Source organism: Neomonachus schauinslandi, chromosome 4, assembly GCF_002201575.2.
Source record: "Neomonachus schauinslandi chromosome 4, ASM220157v2, whole genome shotgun sequence".
NCBI classification, from domain to species: Eukaryota; Metazoa; Chordata; class Mammalia; order Carnivora; family Phocidae; genus Neomonachus; species Neomonachus schauinslandi.
Window position 1 is genome coordinate 82,892,086 of NC_058406.1, and position 21,737 is coordinate 82,913,822.

At 34.3% G+C, this 21,737-nt stretch overlaps 1 protein-coding gene across 1 annotated transcript in view; it reads left to right on the forward strand.

The window, feature by feature from the left end:
• AGL (amylo-alpha-1, 6-glucosidase, 4-alpha-glucanotransferase) overlaps window positions 1-20,990 on the forward strand; it is a 77,793-nt gene extending 56,803 nt beyond the window's left edge. Inside the window, exons 27-33 of the mRNA XM_021690255.2 lie at window positions 4,763-4,898; window positions 6,553-6,665; window positions 7,500-7,711; window positions 8,924-9,021; window positions 10,717-10,804; window positions 10,918-11,051; window positions 19,800-20,990. Coding sequence (XP_021545930.1) covers window positions 4,763-4,898; window positions 6,553-6,665; window positions 7,500-7,711; window positions 8,924-9,021; window positions 10,717-10,804; window positions 10,918-11,051; window positions 19,800-19,917 — 899 coding nt within the window. The 3' untranslated portion in view covers window positions 19,918-20,990. The remainder of the gene's footprint in view (window positions 1-4,762; window positions 4,899-6,552; window positions 6,666-7,499; window positions 7,712-8,923; window positions 9,022-10,716; window positions 10,805-10,917; window positions 11,052-19,799) is intronic.
• The last annotated feature ends 747 nt before the right edge of the window (window positions 20,991-21,737 follow it).

Here is a 21,737-nt window from a genome sequence, read left to right on the forward strand (position 1 = left end):
CTCTTCGATTAAATACTACTAAATTTCTTTCCATAATGATTACACTAGTCTGTATTCCCACTAAAAGCCAAATTAACCTTATCTATGATGTCCTTCACCATAGTTTATTTCAGAAATCCTACTCCACCCTCATGTCACAAAGATAATGTCTCACATTTACTTTTCTTAACTTTGTAGGCTTGCCTTTTACAAATAAAAAAGAAACAATTCATTCCATTTTAATCCCTTCATCTTGTCCTTATGGTTCTTGTTCTTAAGACCTATATCTATATAACTTATTATCTCTATGTTAGTTTCTTTAACTTATTAAAATCCCGACTGATCCCTAACAAAACAAGTAAGTTAGCATGTGCTCCATCTCTATTTTAATGAATTGTTTTGACTCTACTTTTTCTTTCTCTTTTCTTTGGTTATTGCCTTTTCTAGGCAGCAATAAACTTTTATGTGTACTTTGATCATCTTTTCTTTCCATATCTCTTACAACATCCTCCAAGATTTATTTATTTGAGTTAATTCAATGAATTAATCTCATTTATTTGTTACTTATGAAACCTCTCAGAACAGTGCCCAGTAAAAAAGCATGTGATCTATAAGTTGCTATAGTTGTTTTTATTGTTGTGATGTAAGCACTATCTTCAAGAGTGTTTTTAAAGTTGGAATTTATGTTTCAGACCTTCTGAAGCCTTGTATGACTGGAAATTATTTTATTATTAAATGGCATAATGCACATAAAATTCTAGTTCAAGTTCTTTTCCTTCAGTATTTTAAAAAATATTATTCCATTGCCTTCTTGCTTCCAATATTTCTATCAGAGGTCTGTTGACGTATATCTTGTTCCATTAGTGGTGATCTACTCTTTCTTTCTTGAAGCTTTTAGAACCATCTCTTTGTTTTCATTCAGGATTTTATTCTGACTTTTCTTATCTGTTTCATTTGGCATTCTATGAGCCCTTTCAATCTGAGATCTTCTCTTAATTCTGGAATATTTATCATTTTATTTCTTCAGATATTTCCTCTCCTCTTTTCTGCTTTCTGGGAGTACTATTATTTGGATACCTTCTTGTTTATTTCTACCCACACAGCTTTTAGCTCTTTTCTTCTATTTTCTCTTATCTATTTTTTTCTTATCCATTCCTGCTGCCTCTGGAAGATTTTCAACCTGATCTTCCATCTCACTAATTCATTCTTCAGTCATATCCATCTATTTAGTTCATTTATTGTTTTCTTTATTTCAGCTACTAAAAACTTTAGACCTAACATCTCCGCATGGTCATTTTTAATGACTTTTTGTTCCTATTTCATATTAATAATGTCTTCAAGAATATTATTATGTCTTTGAAGATTTTTATTTTGCTTATTTTATATTATTGGTCCATCTGTTCCAGTAATTCTGCTTTATGTGGGATATGATGTTCAGCTTCTTTCTCTTTTATAGTACTTAAGACTCCTCTGGTAGCTAATGTTTTCTTTTTCTCAATAAGCACATATTCCCTTGATTATTAGTAACTCCATACAGCGCTGAAAAGAGGCACTCTCCTTAGCTTATAATACAACAACCTTAAAAGCCAAGGTAGAATGAAAAGACCAAGAGTGACTGTCAAATTCTACTTGTTTTCATCAGTTTCTCCCAAAAATTATATGAATTCTTCAAATTAATACCTCACACTTCTGTAGTTTCTCCAGGGTTGATTTTGGGATGAGAGCCAGTAGCCTGGGATACTTGCCATTTCATCAGGAACTACAAAATTGGATTTCTTCATACTTTTTTTTGTGCATTTGAAGCAACCTATCCTTTTATACTTATTTTAACCTGTGTACCTTTTTGTGTGTGTTTCTGTTGCTCTCCACTAAATCTCTGAGAGGAAAACCACTAAACATTGATTATCCAATTATTGTCATATATTTAATATCAAATAAATTATAAACCTCCTTGCCTTTGTGTATTACTTTGCAAACATTTTCCGGAGGCTAGTCCTTCTATCCCTAGCTCACAGTACAGGAAATAGGAACAGGAGGTAAAAGTAGTTTGCCTAAGGACATGCATACATAGTACATTAATAAACACGAGAGAAGCATTCAGTCTTACCAGTACTCAAACAAATTAAAATTAAAGTGGGTCACCATTTTTCCCTACTAAATTACCATAAGAGACAGCATAGCATAAATGAAAGCACCAATGCTAGAAGCAGACCTGCTGTCTTAAAATTCCCCTCTACTCCTTTTCTAGCTGTGTTCCCTTGGATAAGTTTTAACTTCTCTTTGCCTCTCTCATCTACTTTTGTAAAAGAAAGATAATAATACCACCTACCTCCTAAGGTTGATATGAGGATTCAATGAAATATGTATGTTAAAGCACTTAGAATAGTGCATGGCACATAGTGCTGTAAGTCTACTGTTTATTATTAGGAAAAACAATGTATTCGTTTGCTGGGACTGCCATAACAAAGTACCACACACTGGGTGGCTTAAATGACAGAAATATATTGTCTGTCAGTTTTGGAGGTGAGGAGTCCAAAATTAAAGTGTTGGCAGGTTTGACTCGACCTTGGGGCTGTGAGAGAAAGATCTCTTCTAGGCCCCTCTTGTAGATAGCCATGTTCATGTTTACATGGTGTTCTCCCTATATGGTCACATCAGCTTCCTTCTGTGCCCAAATTTCCTCATCTTATAAGGATACCAGTGGAATTGGATTAGAGCCCAGGCTAATGACCTTATTTTAATGCAATTAACTTTTTAAATTACTATCTCCAAATAAGGTCACATTCTGATGTACTGGGGTTAGGACTTCAGCATATGAATTTGGGTGTTTACACAATTCAGTCCATAACAAACAGTAACAAATAACTGTTTTTTATTTGAGAGGTATTCAGATACTACTGATGGCATTGTAAATTGACTCATTCTTCTTGAAAAGCAACTTGAAGATAGATAGATAGATAGATATCCAAATATGTTTTATGAGATATAGAATATTCATGTTTTTGTTCATGAATTTATTCCACTCCTGGGACTCTAGTCCGTGAAGTAATCTAAAACACACAAAAAAGTCATATTACATGATATTGATCATAACAGTGCTTACAATCACATAAAAGAATGAAACAATCCTTTTGTTTAACAGGAAATGTTTACATTGACTTGAATGAAAAATTCTGTAATTCCTATAAATCATAATTTTTGTAATTTGTATAGTATTAATATAATATAAATATTAAAGACTGAAATATTAAGGACTTATGGGTGTTGAATCTAATACATGAAAAATAGTTGGATATGAAATATTTATGAAAATATTATTATGTGAAAAGACTAGAAAGGAATACATAAATGTAATAGTTTTGTTAGGGTAATAGGATTGTGGACTCTTGTTTTTTTTTTAAACACTATTGTTTTTAATGTAAAATGATAATCTTTTTAAGTGATCTATTTCAGATATTTCAGATAACTCACTAACTCATTGGCAAATTTTGCTGTAGACTCAAGAACTTAAAATTCTGGGGCACCTGGGTGGCTCAGTCAGTTAAGCAGCTGCCTTCAGCTCAGGTCATGATCCTGGGGTCCTGGGATTGAGCCCTGCATCTGGCTCCCTACTCAGCGGGTAGCCTGCTTCTCCCTCTCCCCGCCGCTCGTGCTTTCTCAGTATCTCTCTCTCAAATAAATAAAATCTTTAAAAAAAACTTAAATTCCTTCATACACATTCTAAATTATATTTTAAACAGTAGTTAGACCTCATTTAGTTAATTTAGTGTTTATAGTGGTAACATACAAATTGTATACATGATTGAACTGGTAAGATCACTGATACTTTTTTTATCCTTCACTTGGAGAACTAAATAGAAGTAGATTTTATATTTAAAAGAACATTTTTTGTGATATCTCTAAATTATTGTAGTTTTTAGATTTAATTGTGAAACATTTCAGTAAGAGAAAATAATATAAATTATACCTTTAAGCCTAGAAATAAAATTAGATATTTAACATTTGGTTGTATTTTCTTCAGATCTTTCTTTTTTGTTTTGTAAAGAAATAAACTATTACAGATGTATCTAAAGCTTCATCTTTATCTCTCTCCCTTCCCTCCCTCTCTAGAATTAATGACTACGCTATAATCACATTTTTTTTCCATGTATGTTTTTGTACTTTATGAGTTTGTGTTTGAGTATGTGTAAATTACATATGATTTATATTATGTATTATATATTCAGTATATTATATAGTATGTAGTCAGTATATTATGGAATACACTATAATATATACATATAACTTTTATGTTTTTGAATTTTATCAAGTATTATGTTAGACATAGTCATATAGACATACATGGTTGTATATATTAGTATTATCTATATTTTAAACTTTTAAGGAAAGGTATCTTATTATGCATTTCCTTTTGCAACTTGTTTGCTCAATAATTTTGTTTTGGGGTTTTGTCCATTATGATGCATTGTAAATCCAGTTCATTAATTTTAAATGGTATAGTGAGTTTTCCACTGTATGAATAAACCACAGTGTTTATTCACTCCTCTGCTCAGCAGTTATTTATTTTCTTGCTAATACAAATAGTGTTGCATTGAATATCCTTGTACATATCTTCATATGCACATGGGTAAGGAGTTCTCAAAAGTATGTATCTAGAAATGAAATTACTATGTGGTAGAATATGCACATCTTCAACTTTTTTACCACATTGCTCTCCAGAGTAGTTGTCCTAGTTTATTATATCCCTTTCAGATTTTGTAAATGTTTTATTTTGCTTTTTTAGGCTTTAATATAACTGCAGGGGTTGACGAAGAAACGGGATTTGTTTATGGAGGAAATCGCTTAAATTGTGGCACATGGATGGATAAAATGGGAGAAAGTGACAGAGCTAGAAACAGAGGAATCCCAGCCACTCCAAGGTAGTATTTATTTGTACAGTGCTTATATAATAATACCCTTTTTAAAACCACATACTTGTGGAGTCTTTTATTCTCTTAACCATGAAGTCTTCTTATTAAATCCGTCAAAATCTGGGGTACGTGGATGGTTCAGTCAGTTAAGTGTCCAGCTCTTGGTTTTGGCTCAGGTTATGATCTCATGGGTGGTGAGATCGAGCCCTGCGTTTGGCCCCCATGCTGGACCCTGCGCTCAGTGTGGAGTCTGCTTCAGATTCTGTCTGTCCCCCACCACCTACCAGCTCACACACGAGTGTGTGATCTCTCTCACCCCCCTTTCTCTCTCTCAAATAAATAAATAATCTTTTTTAAAAATTAGTCAGAATCTCCCTTCTTCCCTCCTCCTTCCTCTTCCACTCAGTCCTTCCTCTCCCACAACATGCACATATACAACTCTCTTGTTACCAAGTCATCAAGTAAAGCTGTCTGTTCTTTTCTGGAAGTTCTCATGGGGTGCTTCTCTACAAGCACCTCAAAGGAAAATTTTGATTCTTTATCCCTGTCATTAAGATCTTTTCTTAACCTGAATGTTTTCATTGTAAACATTTCATTATGCCCATCTTTTATAAATATAGAAAATACCCAATTATCCTGTTCTTTATGAAATACTTTTAATTTCTGAACCTTTTTTTCCACCTAATTTTTTATCTTTTGTCCCATCATTTCTTTTTATGGTTTCAAATGCTTAATACTACATCACAAGTCTAGGAGTGCCTGGGTGGCTCAGTTGGTTAAGAATTTGACTCGATATCAGCTCAGGTCTTGATCTCAGGATCATGAGTTCAAGCCCTGTGTTGGGTTCCACACTGGGTGTAGAGCCTACTTAAAAAAAATAAAAAATTAATTAATTAACTAAAAAAAATAGTATCAAGTGTGAGAAACTATTTTCTTATTCTAAATTTTATCTTCAGTCAGCATCGTGAAAAAAAATCATTTAATCACAGCTGTTGTTACATGCTTTGCAAATTTCTTTTTAAAACATGTTTATTTTGGTACATAATTAGACCTTTTGTACTTCCCTTTCATTTTCTTTAAAAATGGGCTCTCAGGGGCACCTGGATGGCTCAGTCGATAAGCATCTGCCTTCGGCTCAGGTCATGATCCCAGGATCCTGGGATCCAGCCCCGCATCGGGCTCCCTGCTCTGCGGGAAGCCTGCTTCTCCCTCTCCCACTCCCCCTGCTTGTGTTCCCTCTCTCACTCTCTCTCTGTCAAATAAATAAAAATCTTTAAAAAAAAAAATGGGTTTTCAAATTATTATGTGTATCTTCCCTGGCTTTCTCCAGTCCTATATCCCATGTTTGCTATCTTTTCTCTGGTACCCTATTTCAGTATTCTCTGATTCCTTACCCCTACCTTTTCCAGCTGCCATCCCCTCTAACTCCATAATCACCATTCCACTCCATAGAACTTTTTTTAACTGTTAAGAAGGTAAGCAATGGCAAAATGGTAAGAGGAGAGGTTTCTTATATATGCAGCATACATTTCAATGAAGTGAGGGGTTTTTTTATAGATAGCTGCTTTTATAATATATAATTCATCAAAATTGTTTATTGAATGACCTTTAAGTAGTGCTTAAATGACTCCAACTCACAGAATAAAATTTATTTTAATTTTAGAGACGGGTCTGCTGTGGAAATTGTGGGCCTGAGTAAATCTGCCGTCCGTTGGTTGCTGGAATTATCCAAAAAAAGAATTTTCCCTTATCATGAAGTCACAGTAAAAAAACATGGTAAGCTGTTCATTTTATTTAAACAGAAACTTTGAATATACTGTCTATACTCTTAATCTACGTAATCATTTGACTCCATGAACTAATATTAGAAAACCCTTAACAATTAAGAAAGAAAAAAGCATTAGTATAAAATTGTAACAAACCTGGTTACTAACCATATTTTTGCAGCAACTTTGAACTAAGATATGAAAAGCATCATAGTTATTGCCTTGTGCTTTTTTTTTGTCCTTAATGTGACTGAGCATGTTACATTCTTGTGAACACTTATGAAATCTTTACATCTTTTACTAGAACTCTGCTGTCCGATAGAAATATAATTATATAACTTTTTTCAGCCACATATATAATTTTAAATTTTCTAGTACTCACATTAAAAAAAGTAAAAAGAAATAGGTGAAATTAGTTACGATAATATATTTTATTAACTCAATATATGCTAAATGTTATTTCTTCACGTAATCAGCATGAAATTATTCATGAGCTATTTTACATTCTTTTGTGGGAGGAGTATTTTCTTTGAAATCCAGTATATATTTTACACTTCTGGCACTTCTCAATTCAGACTAGCCTCATTTCAAGTGCACAATACATGTAACTTTATCAAACATGTGAGAGTGATACAAAGAAAAATCAGGGGTCATTTGCTGGATTCTAATCCTTTCTGGTAATACAATGAAAGATAATTTTTAATTTCAGGCTTGTGTCCTTCAAAAGACCCTGACACTTTCAAGAAGTGGATAATTTATTGCCTAAATATTACTCTTTGGCTGTAACTAAATATATGGCTTTCTTTGAATGCTTAAAACTGCCAAGTCTTTTATCATGTTTCAGGAAAGGTTGTGACAGTCTCATATGATGAGTGGAACAGAAAAATACAAGACAACTTCGAAAAGCTATTTCATGTGTCAGAAGACCCTTCAGATTCTAATGAAAAGCATCCTAATCTGGTTCACAAACGTGGCATATACAAAGATAGTTATGGAGCTTCAAGCCCTTGGTGTGACTATCAGCTCAGGCCTAATTTTACCATAGCAATGGTTGTAGTAAGTGAATTGTTACTTTCAAATTTCAAAAATGTTGTGATGGAGTACATTTAGTTCTTTATTCCCATTTGTTTTCAAATTCATTTACTTGCCAAAAAGTATATTGTTTACTAGCTAGTTCGATATAGTCTTTCTAAATTAATAAAGCATTATGCATACCACCCTTAACTTTGGTATCAAAAAACAGAAAATAATAGATGACAACTAATGAAGTGCTTCCCAGTGTTTTTCATATGATAGCACACGTAGAAAATAATGGTATTTGTATAGCACACTGGGCAAAATGGATTAGGTTGGTTGTGCCAGATCCAACTGCTTCAGTTAGCCCCGGGCCCGCCCCACTGCCTTGAAAGCTGAAGGCCTGGGTATTTCAGCACACCTGTGCTAAGACCAGTACCTCAACACACTAGTTGGAAAGATCTAGACTGGTGAACTAATGTGAGTAACTTCAACTCATATTCTGTTTCCTTCGTTGTATTGCTGTAATGCATTCTATCTAGCCAAGAATTCTAGACTCTATTTTATCTCTAGTCTAAAAATAAACTATAAGGACAGTAAAATAGAGAAGGTATGTGCCCTTCTGTGCCTGCTTAGCTGTTTCTACCTTGTCGAAAAGAGTACTAAATATGGCACTATAAATTATTAGAATAAAAAATCCAAAGGTACGTAAAGTTATCTTCTGTTCAGTATGCATTTGATTTCATTTAACCATTAAAATTAATGCAGGTTCTTAGCCACCAGTACTTTCTCTCCTTCTCCGTATCACAAGTACATTTACTCATGCTGTTAGAGTGCAGGTCATTCTGTATTTCGCTGTGACCCCAAAAGCAAAAAATGATTACCAGATACACTTTAAGGAAGCTATTATAAATCTTCTGAAAAATGAATTAGATGGGTTTAAGTGTGCTCTGCCTTCATTGTAGCTGTGGCAACTTCCTTCGGGAGCTCGTATGCTTTCTTAAAATGACACAAGGAAATAGTCACCTCTTAGCAGCTTTCCTAATTTCTAAGGCCAAGAACAGTGCTTCTAAGTCATCTCCATTAGCATTAGATCGGGTTAGGCATCTGCGCTCGAAAGGAATTCTGACCCACACTGTATTTTTAAACAGGTTTCATTTCCAAGTTTATGACTAGTTTATGTTCCACTGTGGGTGAAAACTAATTCTTTTGTGATCTTCAAAAGTTTGAATATTCGTTTTTGACATTCATTAGGCCCCTGAGCTCTTTACTGCAGAAAAAGCATGGAAAGCTCTGGAGATTGCAGAAAAAAATTTGCTTGGGCCCCTTGGCATGAAAACTTTGGATCCAGAGTAAGTTAGAATATTAAGTATTAAGAATGTTGTTCATATGGTATTTAATGTATAATTATATTTAATTATATTTAATCTTGGCATGAAAACTTTTGACCCAGAGTAAGTTGAAGTATAAGTGTTAAGAATGTTGTTGATATTATATTGCATCAGCCATAATTTTTTTGCTTGTCAGTAAACTCTCTAAAATTGCGTTCAAACTGAGTTTTTAAAAATACCAGCTGTATCTTCATTAAATATCAGTGTTCATAATGCTTGTCCTATATTTAATAATCAATAAGAGTTTTAAGCTTATAAAACTAATATGTTATGAATATTTCCTAATGCCTATTTTTTTCTGATTGTAAAATACATGATTATTATGGACATTGGAAGTAGAGACATATTGTCTCCTCAGAGACAGTCTTTTTCAAGTTGTTAACTCCTAGTAGTTCCCTCCATATTTCTAAATACTGTGTGTGTGCAGCTGTTTCGAGTTTTTTTTTTTAATATTAGACATTATTTGGTTACTTCTTGTGATGACAGATGAAGATGTAACTCTCTCCTCACCTTACCACTAACCATTTCCATCCTTTCTATGTTATTACCTGACTGTTTTTATTTAAACCAATAACTGACTTTGTTTTTATTTTATGATTATGTGTTTATGCCATTTTATATTTCTTTTCTTTTCCAACTTTTGTTTTTTCTTGAGTTTCTAATGACCTTCCTGTTTGTCTTCTGCTGTTTTCCTTTAAAGCTTGATGCCCTAGCCCAACATTAATTTGCTTTCTGTATCAGTGTATGACAGAACCCCTTTTCTATATAGTATCCTCACCTTTGTAGAATTTTCCCAATTTACTGTGTACTCATTTCAATCTTGAGATGCATACTTTTTGTGTGTATACTTATCTGCATTCTGAGGTGTTCTCCACATTTTCAGAGGTGTTAGGAACCACTGGTCAAAACTAAAACCCACAGTTAAAGCTTACTCAGGTCGCAAATTCTGTCTCTCACTAAAAGGAAAAAAAGAAAAGTAATAATTTAATTAAACGGAGTATAGATAACTGTCTTGTATTATCCATTACAATAAGTTTGTAATAGTTTGTTTAGTTTATAAGTGTGTATAAATTTTCTATGTCTATTTGGAATCTGATAAATACCAATTTTACTTAATTTTAAAATAACTTCATGGAGAAGTTTAAAAAACAACCTTTCTAATATGTAATAATTAATAAAACTGTATCTTTAATGTTTACTAATTCAAATTATTTTGTGTATATTTTAGTCATCATCAGTGTATTAGAAGCTTAGTGAAATAGTTGACTTTAACCAATATTTAGTGTCAGACTAACGCCTTGAAGGCAAGATACCTGAATACTTGACATTTTTTTTTATTAGCCAGTAACTATTTGTTAATCATTCCCTAACACATTGTTAAAAGTATTCTGGAGGTGCCTGGCTGGCACAGTCAGTAGAGCATGTGACTCTTGCTGTCAGGGTCATGAGTTCAAGCCCCACATTGGGCGTAGAGCTTACTTATAAGTGAGTTAATTAACTAATTAATTTTTAAGATGGGTTGTAAAAAAAAAAAAAAGTATCCTGAACCCAGTATATGCTAATTTGATTATTTCTCTTACTTTTGCTATTGAAAAATCTAATGCTTCTTATGTAATATCTGATCTTTTTCTAACCTAAATTTCAATCATTTTGCAGTGATATGGTTTACTGTGGAATTTATGACAATGCCTTAGACAATGACAACTACAATCTTGCTAAAGGTTTCAATTATCACCAAGGACCTGTAAGAACTTCATTTCTCTTTTCAGAGTTTTCAGTTGAAGTTATTTTTCAAGTAACTTTATAGATATTCAAAGCTCTTTTTTTTTTCTTTACCTTTAAATCATCTTTTTTTAGGAGTGGCTGTGGCCCATTGGGTATTTTCTTCGTGCGAAATTATATTTTTCCAAATTGATGGGTCCGGAGGCTAATGCCAAGACTGTGTTTTTGGTTAAAAACATTCTTTCCCGACATTACGTTCATCTTGAGAGGTAAGTCATCAGGGGGCATGTAATTTCCAGAACTAGTGTTTAGTCAGTTTATTAGATATTAGGTAAATAACAGCTCCTTAAAATTCATTTCTGTATACTCTAGGTATCCCAATGAAATTTGAAAGCTTTACTCTTACTTAACATGACAAGTTCAGTGATATAATTTTCACCTTCCTTTAATTATTTTAGGTTGTTATTTGAAGACTTAATATTGCATGATTTATACATGTGGAATAGTCTAATTTTTTAAATACAGTGGCTATTTTGGGGTATGGCCAAAACAGAATAAATATAAAAATTAAAAGTACTCAGGCCGGGCCTTTTGAGTTAATTGATTTAAAGACATATGTGGTTGCCAGAGGGGAAATGGGGGGGGAAGGATGAGTGAAATAGATGAAAAGGATTAGAAATACACTTACCTTAATAAGCACTGAGTAATGTATAGAATTCCTGGATCATTATATTGTATAACTGAAAGTAATATAATACTGTATGTTAATTTTTTTAAATTTAGAATACTTTAAAAATAAATTAAAAATCAGATATATCAATAAATAGTTTTCAGAAATGCTTTATTATTAAAATATCAGGGTTGGTCTTTTAACTATATTTCAAACCCATTTGTCACCTCCTTTGTCATAATTATTAGAGATAGTGTCAGAATTATGTGTCTTTATAAGATGATATAAATATAGTCAAAAGCTATCCTAATTTCCCAAATTCTAGATTAAACCTAAATATAGGCGTGCCTTGGAGATAGTGTGGGTTCAGTTCCAGACCACTTCAATAAAGCAAAAATCACAATAAAGCAAGTCAAATAAATTATTTGGTTTCCCAGTGCATGTCAAAATTACATTTACATCATACTGTAGTCTATTTAATATGCAATAGCATTGTGTCTAAAAAAACCAATGTACATACCTTAATTAAAAAGTATCTTATTGCCGGGCGCCTGGGTGGCTCAGTTGGTTAAGTGACTGCCTTTGGCTCAGGTCATGATCCTGGAGTCCCTGGATCGAGTCCCGCATCGGGCTCCCTGCTCAGCAGGGAGTCTGCTTCTCCCTCTGACCCTCCCCCCTCTCATGTGCTCTCTCTCATTCTCTCTCTCTCTCTCTCTCAAATAAATAAATAAAATCTTGAACACACACACAAAAAAGTATCTTATTGCTAAAAAGCATCTGAGCATTCAGCAAGTCATAATCACTGACCACAGATCACCATAACAAATACAATAATGAAGTTTGAAATTGTGAGAAATACCAAGATGTTACACAGACACAAAGTGAGCAAATGCTGTTGGAAAAATGGTGCCTATAATAGACTTGCTTGGTGCTGGGTTACCACAAACCTTCCGTTTGTAAAAAGACGCAGTGTCTGTGAAGTGCAGTAAAGCAAAGCACAATAAAACAAGGTATGCCTGTATATGTACAGCTTATTGCTCAGAATAATTATGCATAAACAGCATAAATTTTATCTCCTTTATTGTATGAACATGAAGGGCTTCCATCTATCACCATGAATATTGTGGTTTTTTTTTTTTCAAAATTTGTTTTTATTTGCTTGAATGTAGTCACAGAAAACCCAACCCTGCCATAGTTCTTGTACCTCATCTAGAAATAGCATCTGATTGTGTGTGATGTGAACATTCTTCTATCCTTTATTGCTCCACAGTATTTATCGTTGTTTGCATTTATTTTCTTTCTTTTGTCCATGAGAAGTAAGAACATCTTGCACTGCAGGGATCACTCTTCTACTTTACCTGTGATCCCATCCCTCCCACCTGTTCCTCCACTTTGCTCTACTAATTATCCTTTCTTGGTATTCCGCTTGATTCTTCCTTCTTAAGCTAGAAAGAAATTTGTCACCACATCCTAAAATAAAGTCAGTTCATACTGTTCCTACATCTAGCTGTGTCCTTTCGTTCTGTTTTCTTCTCAGCACACTTCCTATAGGAGTAGCCTTGTTCCTTTTGCTTTCTGACCACCTTAGTCATTACCACCCATGGTCTGGCTTTTGTTTTGCCCTCACCACTCTGGTGAAGCCACTCAACAAGATCCTTTCTTTTTTCTTTTAAAGATTTTATTTAGGCAGAGGAGGGGCGGGGGGGGGCGGGGTGTGGAAGGAGGGACAAGCAGACTCCACATTGAGCTCGAGGCAGGGCTCAATCTCAAACCCCTGATACCTTGACCTGAACCAAAACCAAGAGTTAGACGCTTAACCGACTGAGCCAGGCAGGCGCCCCTTCAACAAGATCCTTTCTTGTTCCCAGATCCCATGACTTCCTTTCGGTTCTCTTCTTTGACCTGCCTATAGTATTTGACATTGTTGCTTTCTTCTTTTCATAAAGAACTTTATGCCATCCACTGTATTAGGTTTCCCTTGTTTACCTCATGCTAGTAACAATTATTATAATAATAGGAAGTAATATTTATTGAGTACTTACTGTGTTCCAGGCATTGTTCTAAATGCATTTATATGACATTACTCATTTAATCCAAAAAAAAACTATATAAAATAGCTATTATCATTATGATTATCCTATTATTGTTATTATTCACTTCTCCACTCTCTAGGTATGTCACCGTGGGCAGGTTACTTGACTTCTCTGGGCCTCATTCCTCATCTGTATAATGGATGTACTGGGGTTGTTTTGAGGATTAATATGTTAGTACATGTCATATAGACAAGATACTAACTCAGCTTTGAGCTATTATTAGTTATCTCTATTTTATAAATGAAGCTAAGAAAGTTAAGTAATTTCTACAAAGTCAAATGGCAAGTAATCTGCTAGAGCTGTTACTAAACTCCAAGCAGCCTGCTTCACAGGCTGTGCTCTTAACTACTACACTGTTGTCTCAATTTACTGTTTTTCCGGCTTTTCTTCCTGGCACCTATGTTCACTCTCCAAAAATCTGTCCTTAATCTTCCTTTTTTTTTTAACCTACATTTTCTCCTGTTACATTTCATCTATCTCATGTCTTCATTCTCTAGCAAATTTTGAATTCTCTTACAAGCTCCACTATTACTTTTTAACTATCTAATACACTTCTTACCTTGGATGTCTTTCTGCCATCACTCATCTTCTCCCACATACACAATTTTCTTCCCTTTGCTGTTATGGTATTACCATTATGCATGCTCTGCAAGCTCAAACATCCCAGGTACTTTTTACTTTTACCTCATTACTTCTCCAGAACATCCAGATAGTTGTCCAGACTTGATTCAGCTGTATCCTGCCTTCTAACAGCCCATCTTCTTTGCTCTTGCCACTGCCTAACTTATAACTCAGAACCTTTTCTCTGAACTAGGCAATAGGCTCCATACTTCCAGTCTCCCCTCTCTCCATCTTGTCATATTACCTCAAATAAGATTAATTTGGTTCAAATATAACTCTCACAATTTTAGTCTTATATTTAAAAACCTTCAGTAATTCCCCATTGCATACAAAATGAAATCCAAATTCCTTACTTTCCAGTTTTTTTTTTTACCATTTCCTAATAGCTACTTTTGATAGCACAGTAGCTTCAGGTGTGAGCTTTGGGTCCAGATTGGATTTCAGATTTTGTCCTTGTTACTCCCTTTACGTGTGACTTTGAGCAAATTACTTAACCTCTCTGAAATAAATTTCTTCCTCTGTATTATGCTAATATCTCATTATTTGCTGCAAAGATTAAATGAAAAGATAGTTCAAAAATACTTGTCACAATTCAAGAAATGGTTTTATCTAAAGTGAATTATTACTCTTAGTTATCTATGGAATCCGTAGCAATGTCAACATTCTCATTCTTGATATTGGTAAGTTGTATTCTCTTTTTTTCCTGTTCTGCCTGGCTAGAAAGTTTATCCATTTTATTGCTCATCTTAAAGAACCAGTTTTTGGCTTTATTGATTTGTTTTCTGTTGTTTTTCTGGTTTTTGTTTTATTGATTTCTACCCTGCTCTTTATTCTCTTCTTCTGCTTACTTTAGGTTTAATTTGTTTGTCTTTGTCTACTTTAAGGTAGAAGTTGAGGTCATTGACTTAAAGACCTTTCTTCTTACCTAATAAGGGGCTTAATGCTATAAATTTCCCATTAAATACTAAATCAACAGTATCCCACAAATTCTGGCTTGTTGTGTTTGTATTTTCATTCAGTTGAAAATACTTTCTACTTTCCCCTTTGCTTCTTCTTTGACCCATGGGTCATTTAGAAAGGTGTTATTTAGCTTTCAAATATTGAGGAATTTTCCAGAGGTGTTTCTGTTACTGGTTTCAAAGTTAATTCCATTGTAGTCAGGGAATATACTTTATATGACTCTAATCCTTCTAAACTTATTGATACTTGTTTTAAGGCTCAGAGTATGTTCTGTCTGGTTACTAATTTGTTTTCCAGTGGCAGGGGGAAATGTGTATTCTGCTGTCCTTGGGTGGAATGTTCTATAAATGTCAACTAGGTCAAGTTGATTGATAGTGTTGTACAAAGTACTTACGAATTTCTGTCTACTTGTTCTATGAATTACCTAGAGAAGAGTATTGACATCTCCTGTTATAATTATGGATGTCTATTTCCCCTTGTAGCTATATCAGATTTTGCTTCATGTATTTTGAAAACATATTAGATGCATATTTAGGATTATTTTGTTCTTTCATGAATTGACCCTCTTATCATTATGAAATGACCTTCTTTATCATTGGCAGTATATCTTTGCTTCAGAATTTACTTTGTTTGATTTTTTTTTAAAGATTTTATTTATTTATTTGAGAGAGAGAGAACACATGAGAGGGGATAGGGTCAGAGGACGAAGCAGACTCCCTGCCGAGCAGGGAGCCCGATGCGGGACTCGATCCCGGGACTCCAGGATCATGACCTGAGCCGAAGGCAGTCGCTTAGCCAACTGAGCCACCCAGGCGCCCCACTTAGTTTGATATTAATATAAGCCCTTCAGATTTCTTTTGATTGTTACCATGGTATATATTTTTTCATCCTTTACTTTTAACGTATTTGCTGTCTTTATGTTTAGGGTAGGTTTATGTACATAACAGCATATAATGGCGGTCTTGCTTTTTTGTGCAGCTTGATAATCTCTGACTTTTATTTGGAAAGTTTAGACTATTTACACTTAATGTGATTATTTATATGGTTAAGTATAAATCTATTTTTTTCTGTTTATTCTTTTCCTCTTTTTCTCCTTCTTTTGGACTGGATATTTATTATTCAGTATATATTCCATTTTATCTCCTTTGCTGGCTAATTAGCTACTTTTTTAAGTGGTTGCTTTAGGTTTATATATACATCTTTAATTTATCATAGTTCACCTTCAAGCATAGTATAAGAATCTTAAAATATATAGTTCTATTTCTCCCTTCCAGGCTTTTGTGCTATTATTGTCATCTATTTTGCTTTGCATATGTGTTATAATTTCCCCACACATTGTTATTACTTTTTGTTTATGCCATCAGTTATTTTTTAAAGATGTTTAAATAATACAGAAAAAAGTCTTATATAACTACTCACATAGTTGCCATTTCCAGTGTTCATCTGTTTGTGAATATCTCTGTTTCCATCTGGTATAATTTTCTTTTGCCTAATGAATTCCTCTATCATGTCTTATAGTGCAAGCCTGCTCATGATAAATTCTTTAAGCTCTTAAATTCTCAGAAAAGTCTTTATTTTGCCTTTATTTTTGAAAGATATTTTTGTTGTGCATAGAATTAAAGGTTGACAGGTTTTTTCTTTCAGTGCATTGAAGTGTTACCTTGTTTTAACAGGAAATCTGCTATCATCCTTATATCTAATCTGCCACTATTTCCATTAAGTATATTTTTCATTTTATACATTATAGTTTTCATCTCTTGAAGTTTGATTTAGGTCTTTTTTATATCTTCCATGTCTCTGCTGAGTATTTTGAACATACAGAATACAGTTACAGTAACTATTTTATTGTCTTTGTCTGCTAATTTATATCTGGGTTGGTTTCACGTATGATTATTCTCTTCTTATGGGTTGTATTAGCCTACTCTTCACCTGCTAGTGTTTTATTGGATGCCAGCTATGAATTTTACCTTGCTTGGTATTAGATTTTTTGGTATTTCTATAAATATTCTTGAACTTTGTTTTGGAATGCAGTTAAGTTATTTGGGAACAGTTTGATCCTTTCAGGTTTTGATTTTAAGGGTTTTTTTTTTTAATTTTTAAATTTTATTTATTGACAGAGGAGAGAGCGAGCACACAAGCAGGGGCAGCAGCAGAGGGAGAGGGGGAAGCCTCTCTCCGCTGAGCAGGGAGGCCGATGTAGCGCTCGATCCCAGGACCCTGGGATCATGACCTGAGCCGAAGGCAGATGCTTAATTGACTGAGCCACCGAGGCACCTCTGATTTTAAGCTTTGTTGGGCCTGGCCAGAGCAGCATTTAGTCTAGGGCTAATTATTCTCCACTAATGAGTCATGGCCCACCTGAGTTCTCTATCCCATATCCCTAAAATTATGAAGTTTTCAAACCTGGCTGGTGGAAATAAGCACTGTTCCTGATCCTGTGTAAATGTCATCAGGTACTCCTTTAATTCTTTCAGATGGTTCTTTCCCCATCTTTCATTAGTTTCCTCTTGTGTGTTGACTGATCGGTAGGTGAATACTTGAGTGGGACCCTCTGCATATCTCCAGAGTTCTCTCTTTTTTAGTACTCTGTCCTGAAAATTCTAGCTGCCTTGTTTTTCCTGGACTGTCAGTTCCATTTCTTCAACTCAAGGAATCTGCCAGGCTCTACCTGTGTTCCCTTCCCTGTGCCAAATCCTGGAAACTCCCTCCAGGCAGTAAGGTATGGTAGTCCTAGGGCTTCCTTCAGTGTATTCTCATTTCTTAGGGGTCACTGTTCTTTGTTGCCTAATATCCAGTATCTTGAAGATTATTGCTTCATATTCCTTGTCCAGAACTTTGTTTCAGGCAGGAGGGAAATACTGTCTGTGCTGTTCATGTTTGTCAGAAGCGGAAGACCTTTGCTTTCTGGCCCAGTCAAATGTTTTAAGCTCATCTTTACTTTCCCTGCCCCAGCCTAGGTGGGCAATTCTCTATCCCTGGTTTGTTTACTAGCTTGTTTGTTTTTTGTGTTTGTGAAGAATGTTATTTAAAAGCCCAGATCCAGGGGCACTTGGCTGGCCCAATCGATAGAGCATGTGACTCTTGATCTTGGGGTTGTGAGTCTAAGCCCCACATTTGGTGTCGAGATTACTTTAAAAAAATAAATTTGTTTAAATTTTATTTATTTATTTGACACAGAGAGCAAGAGAGAGAGCACAAGCAGGGGGAGTGGCAGGCAGAGGCAGAGGGAGAAACAGGCTCTCTGCTGAGCAAGGAGCCCAATTCGGGACTCGATTCCAGGACCCTGGGATCATGACCTGAACCGAAGGCAGCCGCTCAACCAACTGAGCCACCCAGGCATCCAAAAAAATAAATTCTTTAAAAATAACTAAATACGTACATGCATACATACATTAAAAAAAATAAAAGCCCGGAACTAAATACTTGGTATATTCGTGCTCTTGGGGAATTGTTATTGTGCCTTCCAGTAGATAGAGCTAGGAAATGATTGATAGATAGATAGATAGACAGATAGATAGATAGATAGGCAGGCAGATCTCTATCTCCGTGTATTTATCTATCTCTATATATTGAAAACCTACATTCACACCAGTTCCACTCAGTGTTTTATCTTGTTTTCTCCCTTTTCATGTTTGTAATTCCCTTTTCCAACAGTGAGTAAGCTATTCCCCATACTCTGCTATCACTACCAAATGGATTCAGCTCACCCTTTTCTGGCTCTTGGTATACCTCTTCCTTCATGGGCCTGACAACCCCACACTAGGCCACACTTATGTGTGGATGCCCTCCTTGCACCACTTGGGTTCTAGGACAGCCCCACCTTGGTGTGAACTCTCTTCATACACCTCAGGCTGTGGCATCCTACCCTGTGCTATCCCTGCTACCCTTCTTTCCTCTTCTCCCCAACTCTGATCACCAACCTTTGTCCCACCTAATGACTTGAGGAATGAATTTTTCAGAAAGGAAGGGAAAGAAGAATTCTTTTACCAGTATGGATATGTTCCATGTTCTAGTTCCACATATAATTATGAGCAGCATGTCACTGGTTCTGTAAGTTTGTCTCTTAACTTCAGTACTATATTAGTTTGCTAGAGCTGCCATAACAGAGCACTACAAACTGAGTAGTTTAAATATTTTCTTATTGTCTCACAGTTCTAGAGGCCAGAAATTTGAAATCCAGGTGTTGGCAGGGCCATGCTCCCTCTGAAGTTGCTAGGGAAGGATCTCTCCCAGCCCTCTCTCCTAGGTTCTTTTTTTTTTTTTAAGATTTTATTTATTTACTTAAATAAATATTTACTTTTAAGATTTTATTTATTTACTTGAGAGAAATAGCATGCTTGAACACGAGCTGGGGGGGGGGGGGCACCGAGGGAGAAGGAGAAGCAGACTCCTTGCCGAGCAGGGAGCCAGATGCGGAGCTCGATCCCAGGACCCTAGGATCAGACGCTTAAGGCAGATGCTTAAACAACTGAGCCACCCAGGTGTCCCTCAAAGAATAATTTCAATCTAAATTCTTTATACATAGATAAGGATATCCTGTTTTATTTTGTAGCAAATGACTATGTATGATTATTTTTCTATACTAGAAGGAAAAGCACCAAATGTATTGCCTATTTCGTTAATCCAAACAAGATATGTGTTGTATCTCATAAAATGTCTTTTCTTTTTTTAAGATCCCCTTGGAAAGGACTTCCTGAACTGACCAATGAGAATGGCCAATACTGTCCTTTTAGCTGTGAAACACAAGCCTGGTCAATCGCTACTATTCTTGAAACACTCTATGACTTATAGTTGATTCATGGATATGTATTAAGTATGCAGTCACTTGTATTATGGAATGCAAGGTCAAAATATAATGTAAATGTTTTATATGCACAGGCTTGAGTCATTTTAAAAATCTTATTCTTAAGATATTGATGCCCAGTTAGGTAAGACTTTAAAAGCATTGATCTTTCGTTTTGTTTTGTTTTTTTAATGTACACAGGTAGCTTTTGATTTGAATCAGAAAGAAAAGCTATCATAACCAATAGGATGTTTTTCTTTTGAATTCAGGAAGTATTCTTGAAATGCCTAGAAATAAAGAGTTTGATCCAGAGTTTGAAAAAGAAAAATCATGTAATCTACTGTACATAAGTGAAAACGAAATATGAGAATGTAATAATGAAAGAAATGGAAAAGTATTTTTAAATTGTGGTATTATATTTTCTTTAGTAATAATACATACTGAATATGCTATAGTTAACTAATGTTCTCACCTTTTACTGTATTATTCCTAGCACCTTCCAAACTGCATTCGATAAATATTAACTAAATATTGAATCATGGAAGTATCTATCTAGTTCACTGTGTGCTTTTATTTCACTAATATATTAATATGTTTTTAATATAATGAATGCCATAATTTGCTTATGTTAATAATGCATACATAGGATGTATGAAAAAAACACAAGCATTTAAGAATTTATTTCCCACAAACTGTTTTGTAGAATTAATCTTGAGTTCCTGCTTCCTACTGCGAGATGGTTTACATTCTCAAAATGCACATTGTTGGTCATACTTATGAGAACTTTGAAGAAAAACATGCTAAATTAATTTTTCTAAAAGATAATTATTTTTAGTTTGTGTGTAAAAGATATTGATGGGTCATAGTAGATGCTAGTTTCCTATTAACTAAAACCTACGTTGACAAGCTTAGCATTGAGAACAACCTTAATGTAATAAAAATATATGAATTTAGTAGTTATCTTGAATTCAGTAGAATCATTTAAAAAGTTTTTCATGACCTTAACTCTGAAAAGTCATAAAAGGAAAAAGGTTTTTAACATTTATATGAGTTAATATTTTTGAATAATACTTATTCTCTAGATGGATTTTTTTTTATCATTTTACTGTTTTTGTCTCAAGAAAAAAAATAAGATCATTATACTTTTAGTTGAAAGAAAATAGTTGCAAATATCCTTTCATTATTATTTAACATTTTTCAGTGGTGTATTTATAGTTAATAAAATAATGGTACAGTAACACTTTTCTCACTTAAAGGTCACATACCCAACCATCTGAAGTATGACTAAGAAATAAAAATAAAAGAAGTAAACTAAAACTTCTAGGTAGCAAAAACATATGAATACTTAAAGATGTCAAATTCCCACATTCAATAGCTCTTGCAACTTATTGTGTCCTGCACACCCTTCTTCAAAGCTGACCCTACTTTAGAAATAGTTTTAACTAGCTTACTTTTTTGGTTTCCCAACCTAAAGCAGATTAAATCCTACAAATTTTAGGACAGTTATGATAGTCATCTGATCACTATCTATAAACTCATTGGTTTCCAAATGTCCCTTCCTTCTTCATTGCTCAATGTATAAATTTCTCTAAACTTTGCAGTTACAAGGAATGACCTTCCTTGAGAGAGTGAACCATTAGTCATCAAAGGTTTTTGCAGTTATGTTGCTGTACCTTAACTTCTTATATTAAAGGTGGTAAGAAAAATAACTGAAAACCAGTGTATTTAATGAAATCAAGTAATAGCTGATAGTTAAATGGGATGGATGGACGAATGGATAGATAGATAGATAGATAGATAGATAGATAGATAGATAGATAGATAGATA